Here is a 15,825-nt window from a genome sequence, read left to right as displayed (position 1 = left end):
TTTATTCATATAGTCCATGGATTTTGGCCATTGGCAGGAATGTCAGCCAAAGTTGTGGTCAAACACCCACCCACAGCCTCAGTCCGTGGTCTGGGCTTCTTCACACATGGTGGTTGGGTTTCAAGGTCAAGTGACCCAAAAGTGCAAGGTAGGAGCTGTCTTGCTGTTTATGCCTAAGCTTCGGAAACCACATAGGGCCATTTCTACCACAGTCACAAGCTCATCAGATTCAAGGGGAGGAAAGAGAGGCCACATCTTAGTAGGACTAGTATCAACATCACGTGGTAGGAGTTGGTGTATTGTGGTGACCGTCTTTGGAAAACATAATCAGCCGCATACCTCAACCTCCTCACACCTTTAATCTGTATGCTTAAAATCAGGGCCAGCAAACGTCCTGAGCCACTGTAAGCTTAAGAAGAACGTTCTAGCATTATCCAGACTCACTAAAAAAACATATCTCAAAGACTCGTTTTAGTAAGAACTGATCATTGAGTAACAAACTATCCTAATTCCTCCATGTTTATCTCATGGATTCACATTTGAAAGCAATAGTTGGTGATTAAAAACAAAACACTTGATCAGATGTTTTTCCTCTTTAATTTGCAAAACTTGCTTTGAAGGTGTGACCCACAGAGAAACAATCTTTCCTATGTATGAAGCATGGGAAGAACTACTAAGTACTTTTGGCACCCAAAGCTATTATAATGATAATGTAAGTTAAAGGAGCTTAAGTGTCAGATTCAGAAGGCTATTAAACGAGCTCCAGACATCTGCAGGATCTCTATGTTCATCACTGGGAAGGTCTAACCACATTAATTCACATCAGGTTACTCTTGGCAAAAATTCCAGATGAGAATTTAGAGAAACTTTAAAATACATGCTTGCTGAAACAAATCAACATTTTATCATTTTATTTCAACACTTGATGAGCACCTGTGACGTATCTGGTACAAACAAATGCTCGGGACTCTGGTGTCCTAGCTATTAAGGATCTACATTAGAATATGCATATTCAGGGGATGAGTACTATTTAAATGGTTGACACTTTATCACTGTAATAGCACAAGTGGAATCCTCTTCTAATAAATAGCATTGTCAAGAGTCCACAGCGTGGACGTATAAATATTCACAGCAGAACACATGCAACATCAGCGGGCTATTGCTCTGATCACAGCACACTCTTCCTATTGTACAGCAAATACTTTTTCATGTCTCTCTCTAAAAAAAAGTTACCTTATAGTTTCATAATTGTTTCCTGTAGAGGGGAGAGTCAAGCTGGATGGTGGCTGAAAGGCACACATTTCTTTCGTCCTGATGTCAAAGAAGCACTCACTTCTTCCCACGTTGTATAAATTCTCAAATCCTTGCTCCAGACTTAACATAAAGAAGTAAACGTTTCCCCCTCTCTGAGCTCAGTGTTTCATGTTAACTCACCACACAGTGAATGTTAATTGCTTCTTTTAGACCTGTTTTCTTTTATTTTTTTAGATTTTATCTGTGTGACAGAGAGCGAGCGAGCACAAGCAGGTGGAGCAGCAGAGGGAGAGGGAGAAGCAGCCTCTCTGCTGAGCAGAGAGCCTGACTGGGACCTGATCCCAGCACCCTGGGATCATGACCTGAGCTGAAGGCAGATGCCTAACGGACTGAGCCACCCCGCTGCCCCTTCAGACTTGTTTTCTAACCATGACTTCATTACAACAAAAGTCACTGTTTTGACATTTTTTGTATTCTCTAGAGCTCATTATAATGTGAGTCAACGCCCACAATTTCCAACAACATCATGTATTAATTAATTGATAAAATCAACCTAAGAAATCGGAGATTCCTCTGCATGAACTTAATGGGTCATTTCACCTACAGAGGGCGGAGGAGAAGGAACAGATGCGAGAAGAGGATCAGAGTTTAGCCAAGGAAAGTGCTGTTTTGCTTTCTGTTTATTCTTTGTTTCTGAGGCTTGGTCTGGCTTTGGTCTGCTCTTGCTGGAGAAAAGGAATGCGTCCCCTCATTTCCGAAGCCTGCTCACCAGCCTCGTCCCGACAAGAAAGATGGCCCGGGTAAAACCACATTTTCCTGGAATCTCAACCTTTTTTCCCCACTACTAAAGATGGTTCAGGGAACTCGCACCATCCAAGTCTTTTCCAGAAAATTGTTTTCTTTGTTGAATCATATATAATACTTAAACAGGGAGAGGAAATGATGGAAACTTTTCTTTCTGGTCGTGGAATGGATTCAGTGCTTGCATGACTCCAGTGAGGGGGGATTGGAATCACTTGTGGACTTTTTAGGGCCTTTCCCAGATATTCACTTCTTGGTCATTGATAAGTGACAACTTAAAATAATCTAGAAATAGGAGACCTGGGTGGCTCTGTGCTTGAGCATCTGAGATAGATTTTCATATATAGAGAGATATTAGCCTTCAGAGAGCTTACATCTAGCTGGGAGACAGACAACAACCAATCCCAAATATGCACGCATTTACCCAACAAAATTGCAGACGGTACACAAGGTGGTAGGCACACAGCAGAGCACCAAAGAGGCCCCCACCCCGCCCCTCAGGAGAGTGGTCACAGAGACAGGCCCGATCCAATGTAGCGCCCATAGGTGTTGAATGCTGTATAATTTAGAACTTTTTCAGTTCCAAGTGGCCAAAATGCCAACTCACAGTGCGATAAAAAAATAATAGAAAAAATAAAAAAGAAGGTGTTTGGTGTTTATTGGTTCAGGTAGTTAAAAAGCTGAGGGTTAGTTGAGGCAGGGGCTGCTGCAGGGGCTCCAGGTGTTTTCTAGGCCGCACGTCTCCTTCCTTCAGCCAGTTCACCTATATTTCAGTTCCATTCCTGTGTTCAAATCCAGTAGTAACAGAACTGTTTCTCTTCAGCAGGCAGACATCCTGGGTGGGACTGTCACCGGCTCAGAGAGGACTACCCGTGCTGCCTGCACCCGTCCTGGCCAGGGCTCGTGCTGCCCTGATGGGCAGGCCTGCATCCCACGCTCACCTGGAGGAGCCTGTGGGCTGAAAGCAGGGAAGAGAGTCGGTGCTCAGAAGATGCAGGGGTTGCCTTGCCAAACGGAGGGGCACAGACAGTGGCAGCCAGACACACAAGGCACTGCCCACTGGGGCTGCCCGTGTGGCCCACCCTCTGCGACCCAAGTTCCACTAACAGCAATTTCTATCCTTAACAGTGCCTCTCAGTGATGGTCAAAGGGATTCAACTCCCGGCCACAGACACACACGTTGATATGCTGGTGTCCTTCTCCTGTCCCTCCCAGTATCCCACCTGTCCCATGTCATCCCTGAGCCTGGCTGCCAGCCAGTGCTCACCAAAGTCCTCCCACCCCCTCCACCTCCCTGCTGTCCTCCCTTATTTCCTGTGCCTGCTCCCTTTGCCCAAGTCCACTTCTACATGACCTCTGCTTCCTCTCTTCTCCATCCCGGCTCCTCTAGGCTTACCTGTTTTTCAAGTGTTCCCTCCACTGATTACCACCCACCTGCACAATAAAGTTCAGGAACTTCCTTAAAGGGTCGAGGAGCAGGGCTGGGAGGCACTGAGTGGCAACCAGAGATTGGACTGTTTTAATCCGAGGGGGTGAAAAATACAGATGTTATTTTTTCTTCCCTCTCTACCATCCCAATAATCCTACCCCGCTGTCTGTGATTTCAAATGTGGTAAGAATCTGGGACGGGGGTTAGGCGAGCAGTGGAGCGCTTTTGAATTAAGATCTAAAGGGTGGGGATCCCTGGGTGGCGCAGCGGTTCGGCGCCTGCCTTTGGCCCAGGGCGCGATCCTGGAGACCCGGGATCGAATCCCACATCGGGCTCCCGGTGCATGGAGCCTGCTTCTCCCTCTGCCTGTGCCTCTGCCTCTCTCTCTCTCTCTCTCTCTCTGTGTCTCATGAATAAATAAATAAAATCTTAAAAAATATATAAAAATAAAGATCTAAAGGGTGAACAGGAATGAATGAGTGAGTGGATCTGGAGCATGAAGAAGTGCTGGGAAGGAGGCAGCCCCTGGCCCGAAGAGCAGCAGGTGCCATCAGAGCAGGGAGCAGACTCCAGCGCCCAACCACAGGGTTGGCTCAGAAGGCCTGAGAGGTTCCTGGGGAACAAAAGTCCTTGAATAGCATTCCTAAGCCCCAGCCCCGTGAGCAAGAAATCCCTTCGGAGCCTCCACGCCTGGGCTGTTACCCTCCAGCAACCTGAGTTACCTAAATCTCCGAGAAGCAAGAAATGCCAAGTGCCTTCAGCTCGTGTCTCTTGGCTGAACCTGTTGGACGCCTCTCTGTGCCGAAGCTCAAATAGGATTCACTGCCAAGATCATTTTGCTGTTACAACCACGATTAGTTCAACTTTCTAATCTTTCACTGCACGACTTTTTGAGAGAAACCTAATGCCGATAGGAGATAAAGCTTATTTATTTGCCTAAGACTATAGGCAAAAAAAAAAAAAAAAAAAATCTTGTTTACATGTCCAAGTATTTACTGATATGGTTGGTTTTAAATCCATCATCTTGCAGTTTGTTTTTTCTTTGCCCCATCTGTTATTTGTTCTCTCTTTTTAATATCTTTTTGCTCTCTTTTGGGTTGAATATTTTTGTAATTGCATTTTATTTCCTTGGGTGGCTCATTAGCTGTAACTATATTTTGTTTTAGTGGCTGCTTTAGGGTTTATAGTGTACATCTTTAATCTATTACAGTCAACTTCCAGGGATAATATACCACTTCACATAGAGTATGAAAACCTCACAATAGCACACTCCATTTTCCTACCTCCAGGTCATTGTGCTATTATTGTCATACATCTGACATTTGATTTCTACATTATAAACCCTACAGTGCATTGTGTATGTTGCATTTTTTTCTGTTAAACATTGATCTTTAAAGCAGATTTTTTTTTTTTAAAGATTGTATTTATTTATTCATGAGAGACACAGAGAGAGAGGCAGAGACACAGGCAGAGGGAGACGCAGGCTCCATGTAGGGAGCCCGAAACAGGACTCGATCCCAGTACCCCAGGATCACACCCTGGGCTGCAGACAGATGCTCAACCGCTGAGCCACCCAGGCTTCCCTTAAGCAGATTTTTTTTAAAAAGGCCAAGTAGTGGGTGGGTGGTTTTATATTTGGTTATCTGTGTTCTATTTCCAGTGTTCCCTATCCTTCAGTACCTCTAGATTTCTTTCTAATATCATTTTCCTTCTGCCAGAAGGACTGCTTTTAAAAATTGATGTTGGTTCAGTCTGTTGGTGTGATGAATTCTTTTAGCTTGTGTATGCCTGAAAGAAACTTTATTTAACCTTCATTTTCAAAAGGCATTTTGCGATATTGCCCCACCGTCCTGTGGCTCACATGGTTTCCCACAAGACATCTGCTGTCATTCTGATCCTTGTGTCCACTGCCCCCAAACCTCCTCCACATATTCTGTGGCATTTTCCCCCAACAGCTTCTCATATCATTATCCTGGTTTTAAGCAATTTGATTATGATATGCCTTGGTATTGTTTTCAAATTTCTTGTTCTTAGACTCTACTGAATTTCTTGGATTTGTAGATTTATGATCTTCATGAAATTTGGAAAATGGTCATTATTTTTCAAATATCCTCACTGTCCCCCTCCTTCAGGAACTCTAAGCACGTGTATCAAGTCATGTGACATTGACCCACGGTTCGCTCATGCTCTACTCATTTTGTTTTTCAATCTCTTTTTTTTCCCGAGTTTCATTTTGGATCATTTCCATTGCTGTCTTTATATAATTTTTTATTCTGTTGAGTCTAATACATTGCAGTTTTCATCTTAGTGCATATTTAATTTCTCAAAGTTCAGTTTGGGCCTTTTTACTGTTTTCCATGTCTCTACAGGCTCAAGCATTTCTCTACCTTATCATATGAACCTATGGCATACAGTTATAACTGTTTTCATGTCCTTATTTACTGATTTTACTGCCTGTCACTTCTAGATCTTCTTCTTCTTCTTCTTCTACTACTGCTTCTTCTTCTTCTTCGTTTTCTTCTTCTTCTTCTCCTTTTTTTTCTTTAGAGTGAGGGGTTAGGGAGAGAGAGAATCTTAAGCAGCTTCCATCCCTAGTGCGGAACTGCCAGGAGGCTCGATCTCACAACCCTGAGATCATGACCTGAGTTGAAATCAAGAGTTGGACACTTAACCAGCTGAGCCACCCCATTGCCCCGGGACCTGTTTCTATTTTTTTTTTTCTCTTTATTATGGATTGTTTTAGATGCCAGTCCTTGTTAAGTTCTGCTATCAATATTCTAGAATGTTGTTCTGGGACATAGTTATGTTATTTGGAAGTAGTTGGATCTTTTCAAGACTTTTACATTTTATTACTCAGGACCAGAGCAGCCTTACTCGAGAGACAACTTTGCCCTCTGGGTACTACCAGCGCTCGGTGAATTAGAAGGTTCTTCCTCTGGATGGTGGGAGCACGACCTACCCCAGTCCTCTGTGAACTGTTGGGATTGTTTTCTCTGCTCCATGTGGGCAGATCTTTCCCTTAGGTGGCTTCCGCATGCTCAAGCTCTAATCAGCAATCAGCATAGGACTTGAGGGGAACCCTCTGCAGTTCTCTGGATCTTCTTTCTGTGACTTCAACCTAGAAACTCTCTTTAGGTCCTAAGCTGGAGCAGTGGTAGGGGTTATTTCATTTGTTTTCCATTTCTCAAGGACGACTATCCTGAGCTGCCTGATGTCCCACATCTGAGAACCATTGATTCATGTATATTTTCATGTATATTTTGTCCAGTTTTTCAGTTGTTTCAGATAGGAAGATAAATTTAGTTCCTGTTGCCCCTTCTGAGCTGAAAGCAAATGTCTTAAACTGTGTTAAACTGATAGTTCTCAAACTTCACTGTGCGTCAGAATCAATTGGAAGGCTCACTAAAACACAGATTCCTAGACCTCCCCCAGAGTTTCTAAGTAAGTAGGTGTGGGACCTGAAAAGCAGTATTTTTAACAAGTTCTCAGATGATGTTGCAGCTTCTGGTCTAGGACCACACTTTGAGAACTACTGTGTTAAACGAATTCAACTAAGAACATATCAGGTGATCTTCATCGATGAATCAGTAACACAGTGTGAACCATATTGATAATCAAGGCAAAGCTTGTCAGAGAAAAACAAGCATAAGTAAATATATTATTTGAAGGTATTTGGGGACATATATATCAAGAACTAAAGAAAAGCTGTTCATTTCCTCTTATCTGATAAATCCAGGAAATAAACTCCATAGAAATGATATGGATCAATCCTTCCCAAATAATATTCCTTAGAACATCAGTAACCTGTGAGTTGTTCATAGGTTCTTTGTGAAAGGTCTTTATGGTTAAATAGGGTTAGGAACCTGTAATATGCTAATATATTTTATAAGTTTTCCAAGAGAAAGAATATGAAAGGTTTCCCAAACTTATTTGACCACAAAACCGTTTTATTTGGCAAAACTCTCTAATGTTCCTTGGAAGCCAGTTTCAGAAATACTGGAGCAGACCCTTGGCATTAGCAGGCCTACCATTTTCAGAGCCAGCCGGTTGTCAGGAGACATTCCACCGCCGAAACAGCCTGGGATTCTGATGGAGCTGGTCGGAGCCTGGGGAGTGGGTGCCCCGGCTAACAAATGAGCTCAGCCCACTGCCCACAACACACTCCTAGCATGGCTTCCTAGTCTGCTGCTCTTCACACAGCAGCTTTTACAGTCATAAAAATCTGTTGGCCTTGTGAAAGTGGCCCTGAGGGAAATGCCTGCTGGTGGTTTGGTGATGGAAAGAAATTATTAAAAGGAAAAGGAGGTGGAGATGGAGGTGATATTAGAAAGGGGGGGTCTTAGCAAGAAAAGAGATACATTCCAAAGGTGGTCTCCTAAATTTGGCAGGGACATGGATCTATATGCAAATGAGCTCATTCTGCAGCCTACATGGAAACCATAAAAAGTGATTCATGAACTGTTTTAATGAGACGCAAAACTTAGCAAGATAAAACATTACACATGTTAATTGCTGACAGAAATGCAATTCAAGAGAAAGCCAGAGGCCTGGGCGGGTGTTTCGGTGAAGCTACCCGAGGTGAAGACACTTATACAGTAAATAAAATTTGTTTCTAGAATTTAAAGAGAAGCTTCTCTTGGTATATTATGATGCAAGAAGGGAAGGGTGGTCTTAGCCGACCACATTCCATGGAAATGAAATATATTTCACCTTAAGCTAAAGATACCACAGAAGAAAATATCTGGGTAATAAGCCTCATGTCTCAAGATATGCAGAAAGCTGTAGAGGAAAAAAGTGCTGCTCATCACCATGATACTCCTACAAAACCTCAACTCACCTTCTCCTCTTATGCCATTCACACCCGGCTTAGGCACAGTCTCCTGTGACTTGGCCAGTGTCACCCAGGATCTCCTACGGGCCAGGCCATCTGACGCTTACAGGGGGTTTGACTATAAAGAAGGCAGTGCCCTGCCCGCCAGGGGCTCGCAGCATCACCTGTTCTCCCAGGGGCGGAGGCCTGGTCAACTGTTGAGACTGACCTTCCGCAGCATCTCCTACTAAACTGCGTTTGATCTGTCTTGCTCATCTTCATGTTGTACAGGATACATACTTCTTGATTAAATGAATATTCCTTAGAATAAAGTTTGAAAACAATCTAGATACAGGCATACCTCGTTTATCACACTTTGTAGTGCTCGTGGCTTTTACAAGTTGAGGTTCTGTGGCAACCCTGCTTTCAGCAGCCGTATCAGCACCATGTTTCCTGCAGCATTTGCTCTCTTCGTGTCTCTATGCCACATTTTGATGATTTTGCAATATTTCAAACTATTTTTCATTATTGTTATTATATTTGTGGTGGTGATCTGTGATTCTCACTCACTGAAAGCCCAGATGATGGTTAGCACTTCTTAGTGCTTAACTTAATTTTTAAATTAAGGTACGAGCAATTTTTTAGACAGAAAACCCAAGGATTAAGTATTGTCAAGGAGGAAAACAAATAAAATAGAATTACAGAAATCGTATTCGTTACCTAAAGTAACGAAGTTACTTGATTTTTTTTTTTTTTTTTTGCCTGAAGCATGTTTATTGAGCTAATCACTAGGGTACAAAAGAAGCTGGGAAAGCTGTTCCAAAAATACAGGAAACTACTGGGTTCTTTCTATTCAGTACAGGGAGGCAGTGCCACTCTAGTACTGAGGTAAAGCTGCCACCTCCTCCAGACACAGCAGGAAAAAGGCATTCTCCACACAGGGACATAGCCAGGAGTATGAGGAAGGACAGGGGGCCTAAGGCTTCTCTATCCCAACATCATAGGAGAAACATTAGGTTAGAAAGGCACAGCCCACTCTCCTTCCCTTCAAAGACCAGGATGGGGCCTGGAAGTAATGGTTCCTTCTTCTCTGTTCTCCTGTTTGCCTTTTCCCCATTGAGGTGGGGAGTGGAAACGGGGAGGGGCATGGAGTCCTGTCAGAAATCCTCAAGGTTTAGCTCTGTAGAATCTAAAAGGTCCAGCCCGTGCTCACTGGGGGAAGTGTGCTTGTCTGTTTCTTGCCATTCCTCACTTAACTCGTGAATTTCCAACTCTTCTTCATCCTCTTCCATGAGGCTGAGTCGGGTCAGCTGGTTGCCCAAACCAGGACCTGAAGGGTTGAGGAGAGTCTGTAAATGCTGTGGACTTGAGAACCTTGACCTCTGGTTGCCTGACAGAGGTTGGCCCTGGGTCAGCTCTGGTTCTGAGCGGCCTTCTTTCTCCACCTCTTCCAACCCCCTCAGGGGCTGCCTCCTCTTGATGGCTGTAGAGGTGAGGGTGGGTGTGGGTGGGATGCTGTTCAGCTGCAGGCTTTCTTCCTGAGGCGAAGAGACATCCTCTCTGCCGCCTGGAGGGACCTTCAGTACGCCTTTTCTTGTAGCGGGGGCAGCCCTGAGGACTGGTCTCCACAGGGCTGTGTTCTCCACAGGGCTGAGGGAGTGGCAGTAGGTGGTGACTGGACCCCAGGGACAAGCAGGTGACTGGGAGATATGCTGCAAACACTTTTCCAGGTAGGACAGTAGCAGCTGCTTGTCCTGATGGAAGAGTCGGGGGGAAAACTCTGAAAGGAGTTCCAGGAAGGCCAGGTTTGGGGGCTGACTGGCGGAGCCAGGTGGAGGCGGTTCAGACAAGGAGAACTTGATGCCTTCCTTGTGGAGTGTGACCACAAGGTCACAGTTCTGCAGCTGCTGGGGTCCAAAGCTCAAAGCAAACCTTCGGGCCAGATCCTTCATCTCACCAAAGGCTGGAAGCTCATTCAGGCCCTGGGGCCCCTGTTCCTGTAGCAGTTCTGTATACAACTGCTTGAGGCTCAGCAGCAGGATCTGGGAGCAATGACTCCGGTCAATCTGCCTTGCTCTAGTTAACGTTTCCTTGATGAGGTCGCCATAGTCCTTGTAAAACTTGCTGTAGTGTTTGAAAACATCTGAGGCTGCATCCATGTCTAGCACCCCATAAAGCAACAGCTTGCAGAACCCAGCCAGGAGGTGCCACAGTGACCCGAGGTGTGCAGGGAGAAACTCTACTCACCTGTGACCTGTCGCTGTGTGAGCACCTACAGTTTATACACTGGGGTACTGGGGAGAGTGAGATAGTTCGGGTGCTGTGAGCCAGATCCAGAGCACGAGTGCCTCCCACTGCCTGGGAATGCAGAGTAGCACCAGGCAGCAGTGGAACCCTGGGGTGCCAGGGTTCCGCCCACAATGGGGTCCTGTGTCATCACTGTAGGTGGGGGTCCAGTCAGCACTTAGCCCAGCACCCTGAAGGCCAAGGGTGCACGGGGAAGTCCTGTCTCACGCCGGATGGGAAGGGGTTGCAGGCACCCTCCCACATCCTTAGTTCCCACCTTCAGGCCCTCCAGGCCTCCTACCCTTCTAGGTAGACTGGGTGCCCCAGCTGTCCTCCCACCCACAAGGGTTCACAGCATGGATTTTGCACTTAAGAACATTTGAGGGGCTCATGGGTGGTTCAGTCAGCTAAACATCTACTCTTGATTTTGGCTCATTTCAGGATCTCGAGGTTGTGGTGTGGAACCTCAGGTGGGGCTCGACCCCGGCGGCAGGGGGAGTCTGCTTCAGAGTCTCCCTTACCCTCTGCCCCTCTCACTGCATGCTCTCTCAAATCTTTTAAAAATCAACATTGAAGACATTTGAGAAATCTTTATTATCTCTGCAGAGGTGCCTTCATATGTGTAATGGCTGTGTAAATGCTTTTTTTTTTTTTTTTTAATTTTCATTTCTCTGGAATAAATTCCCTGGAGTGCTAAAAAAAAAAAAAAAGAAGTATCCCCAACTTTGCCTTCTCCTGGTTTAGGCTCCAGCTTTCCCATGTGTTTGGCATGGCTTGTCCCTGCCTGTCTGTTGACATCCTACCTCTTTAAGGCTCAGTTGAAACACTTCATCCTGCCCGAAGTATGAAGACTTTCACGTCCCTTCTAGGATTCACCTCCTAGAAGATGCTGCTAATTCTCACCCAGACACCTCCAGCTTTACCTGCAGGGTTCGCAGATGGACTTCCAACTGCTAAAAGCTGCATGTCTTTGGCTGAGAACCTCCTCCAAACCTGGAGCCGGCTGCCCTGCCCATGCTCGGTGGGCCAGAAGCGCTAAAGAAAGAACCCCTTCCAGAGAGCCCCCTGTTCCAAGACTGATGGAAAGCAGTTGGTCCTTTTAATGTGCTCAGCTCCCCGTGAGAGAATAGCCTGGACTAGGCGTCCGAAGCCCAGAGATTTATTGCTCATGGTTTGGGAGGCTGGGAAGTCCAGAATCAAGAGGCCAGCTGCTTTGGTTCCCAGTGAGGCTCTCTTCCTGGTTGGAGTCCGTTGACTCTTGCTGTGTCCTCACAGGACATGGGGACAGAGACAGCAAGCATTCTGGCGTCTTCTTCCTATAAGGACACTAATCCTGTCATGACCTCATCAAAACCTAATTACCTCCCGGGGCCCCATGTCCCAATACCAGCACATAAGGGATTAAGATTTCAACATGGGAATTTTGGAGAACACAACATCCAGTCCATAACACTGGTGAAAAAGCACCTCATCTCCTGTGCGACTTGAGTGGAATGACTGTGGGGTCCTGTCCATATCATTTCCTGGTGTCCCCGGGGGACTAAGCTCCCATTTCCCAGAGGAGACTGGCTGGATAACACATTGATGATGCCCCACTTCCCCGCCCACCTTCCTCCCCAACACCTTCAAAAGAAAAGTCTGTCCTCACCTCCTTGTATCAGGGCCACTCCCTCCGGGCTCCCGTGTTCCCCTGCTGTAATATGTCTCACATTATGCTCTTTGTTGCAGGGTTTTATGAATGTCTAGACTCTTGTAACTAAACCATAAAGCCTTTGGAGAAGAGAAATTTTCTTTACATGCTGTTTCCCCCAAAGCCTAGCAAAAATACCTTGCGTATAGCAGGTGCTTTAAAAACACTAGATTAAGTAATGACATTAATCAAACTCAGGATTTTTACAAGAAAGGCACTGTAGCCATCTAACACCTAAAGAGCACAGCATTTTCTGTGGCACTACATAAAGCAAATTATTTAAGTGAATTTTTATGAATCCCAATTACTGATTTAGAAACCTCATAAGCGGTTCCAAGTTCAAAATGAATTTTTAAGCAATAGATGAAATATATTTTAGTATTTTCTGGAGGAGATAAGAGTTGTGTGTGTGTGTGGGGGGGGGGGTTGTTTGTTTTTTTTTTTAGGAGATAAGATTTGAACCAAGTCCCTATTTCTTAACGTGGCGTTCAAAGCCCACGTGGCCTATCCACCCCTCACCTCCCTTCCCAGGTTCATCCCTCCTGTTCCACCGCTGCCGTGTGCACAGCTGTGTGATCTTCGTCGAAAGGACCTACAATTCAGGTTGATCTTTGTTAACAAAACTGCAGAAATCTCACCGAGGAAGACCTAGACATGGCCAACAGGCACATGAGAAAATGCTCTGCATCGCTGGCCATCAGGGAAATACAAATCAAAACCACAATGAGATACCACCTCACACCAGTGAGAATGGGGAAAATGAACAAGGCAGGAAACCACAAATGTTGGAGAGGATGCAGAGAAAAGGGAACCCTCTTACACTGTTGGTGGGAATGTGAACTGGTGCAGCCACTCTGGAAAACTGTGTGAAGGTTCCTCAAAGAGTTAAAAATAGACCTGCCCTACGACCCAGCAGTTGCACTGTTGGAGATTTACCCCAAAGATACAGATGCAATGAAACGTGGGGACACCTGCACCCCGATGTTTCTAGCAGCAATGTCCACAATAGCCACACTGTGGAAGGAGCCTCGGTGTCCATCAACAGATGATGGATAGAGAAGCTGTGGTCTGTGTATACAGTGGGATGTTCCTCAGCCATTAGAAACGACAAATAGCCACCATGTGTTTCGACGTGGATGGACCTGGATGGAGGGTATTATGCTGAGTGAACTAAGTCAATCAGAAAAAGAAAAACATTATATGGTCTCATTCATTTAGGGAATATAAAAATTAGTGAAAGGGAATAAAGGGGAAAGGAGAGAAAATGAGTGGGAAATATCAGAAAGGGAGACAGACCATGAGAGATTCCTAACTCTGGGAAACGAACAAGGGGTGGTGGAAGGGGAGGTGAGTGGGGGGTGGGGGTGACTGGGTGATGGGCACTGAGGGGGGCACTTGGTGGGATGAGCACTGCGTGTTATGCTATATGTTGGCAAATTGAACTCCAATAAAAAATTTTTTTTTAAATTAAAAAAACAAAACAGAACTGCATAATCCCGCAGATCTCACATTGTAAGAGAGAAGTTAGCACCGTTTTACAATGGGCAGCGTGGAGGCTGGGGTGGCTCAGTCGGTTAGGCATCTGCCTCGGGCTCAAGTCAAGGTCCCGGGGACCTGGGGTGGAGCCCCGCATCAGGCTCGCCGCCCGGGGGGCCCGCCTCTCCCTGCCCCGCTGCTGCCACCCCCTGCCCCTGCTTCTCGCCCGTGTGCACTCTCTATCTCAAATAAACAAATAAAATCTTTTGAAAAATAAATTTAAAAAAATAATAGGCAATGAGATACATGCTGTCAGGAAGAAAAATCCAACACGCTCTCTGACAGGATCTCCAAGGTGTAGTCTGGGGCGTGTGTCTCGGGAGCAGGCAGCCAGAAGACACCGAGAGGCGGCCGCACCTTATGCCTGCAGAGTCACAGGAACGTAGGCGGGAAGCATCATTCTTGCAAAACGTAATGCAAGTAATATTCATGGTAGAGAAAGCGGAGATAGAGAAATGAATAGTTACACTTTTTTTCTTTTGTTAAGATTTTATTTGTTCCTGAGACACCCAGAGAGAGAGAGAGGCAGAGCCCAGGCAGAGGGAGAAGCAGGCTCCCTGCGGGGCCCGGATGGGGGACTTGATCCCGGGCCCCCGGGGTCACGGCCTGGGCCCAAGGCAGTTACACTTCTGATCAAAGCAAACACTGCTAACATCTCAGTGGATCCCCTGGCGAAGGTCTGATTACCCATGGATTTTCAGCAGGCCCCGAGGGGGGACCCATGCCCCGAGCAGGTGTCAGGAAGGCAAGTGAGGTGACACCCACGGTCTGGGACGGCATGTCCTCGGGGGCTGAGCCGGAAGGCCCCCCTCAGACTGTGGCACAGCAGACCTTGAGGGGCGGCCCGGGCACAGAGGGGTGTCCCTGGACCCGCAGGGCGTGGGGGGCGCTTGGAAGCCCGCTCTGCTGCCCTGGGTGCTGCGCGGCTCCGCTCAGGAGCTGTTACCTGCAACTATCGGGTACCTAACTACCTGCGAACACCTGTCCTGCCAAAATAACACAGGGTGGTAATACATCGTTGCAGCTAGTAGAGCCACAGGGGTTAGGGCCAAAGGTCCGGGTGATTGGGGCTAGACCTAGAAGGAAATTAAGCTTGAAAAGGTTAAAGAACTCACCGGTTTCCTCAGGTGGATGAAGGTGGAGGGAAGGCCCTGAGCCTCGTTTGCACACCGCGTAGGGCATCTAGGCCACCCTTGCGCCCCAGAAAGGTCATGGGTCAAACTCAGTTGTGCCCCAATCCAAGCGTGTTGTTTCGGAGCTAAGGGCCCCCCCCATCTGGAGGCCTGAGCTCCAGGAGAGGGGAGAGGCCTTCTCGGTGCCTAGGCTTCCTCGGGGTCCACCCGGCTCCTACCCCACGGCCGCCCGCACCCTGGGTCCCCGCAACCGGCTCACCCGCGGTGCCACCTTGTGTCATGGCCTGACCCCAGCCACACAGGGCCTGGAGCTCGCCTGCCCTCTGCAGGGTTCCCCCTTGCTGTGCCTGGAGAAGACGTGTGCCCCCAGAGCTCTTGGTCCCTAGCACCATGGGCCGAAGTACTTTCCTGCTCTTCTTGGTTAAAGGCCCTATATGGTAGCTGAAAGTGTGAGGCTTGGTCCAGCCCGGACCCGAGGCCAAGCTCTGCCACTTACTACGTGGCTGGGGGACAGGTTACTCATTTTCCACGAGGCTCACTTTACTCATCTGAAGAATGGAAAGAAAGATACCGACCTTAAAAAGGCTGTTGTTTGGACCAGAAGAAATGTTTGACACACAAGGGATTTGCAGCAAAGGGTTATTGTTATTGGGGTTGCTCCCCATGCTGTCGGCTTGAAGAGCCGCCAATGGTGTGTGCACTTTGGCTCTTCCCCATTTAAGATTTCACAGCTGATTTTGGACAGGAGTCGAAAATCGCTCCAGGGTAGCCCACTGCCTTGCCACAGAGGACTCGATAGTTTCGCAAGTCCATGAAAACACAGAGGTGAGCTCATACCCAGCCCTTGACAGGCCGGTGGGTTCGGCTCTGCTTCAGCACATCAAGT

General features: G+C 46.8%; 1 protein-coding gene across 1 annotated transcript; it reads right to left on the bottom strand.

Annotated features, from left to right (window-relative positions):
- Positions 1 to 9,325: 9,325 nt before the first annotated feature.
- On the bottom strand, positions 9,326 to 15,331 carry LOC112915062 (cohesin subunit SA-3-like). The gene is given in 7 exon segments (XM_025992352.2): positions 9,326 to 9,860; positions 9,862 to 9,923; positions 9,926 to 10,533; positions 11,504 to 11,615; positions 14,494 to 14,597; positions 14,778 to 14,882; positions 15,199 to 15,331. Coding segments are annotated over 7 exon segments (1,533 nt in total). The 3' UTR covers positions 9,326 to 9,451.
- Positions 15,332 to 15,825: the final 494 nt, after the last annotated feature.

Source organism: Vulpes vulpes, chromosome 10 (assembly GCF_048418805.1).
Source record: "Vulpes vulpes isolate BD-2025 chromosome 10, VulVul3, whole genome shotgun sequence".
In the NCBI taxonomy this organism is placed as follows: Eukaryota; Metazoa; Chordata; class Mammalia; order Carnivora; family Canidae; genus Vulpes; species Vulpes vulpes.
The sequence above is the reverse complement of the archived record's forward strand: the minus strand, read 5'-3'. Positions and strand labels throughout refer to the sequence as shown.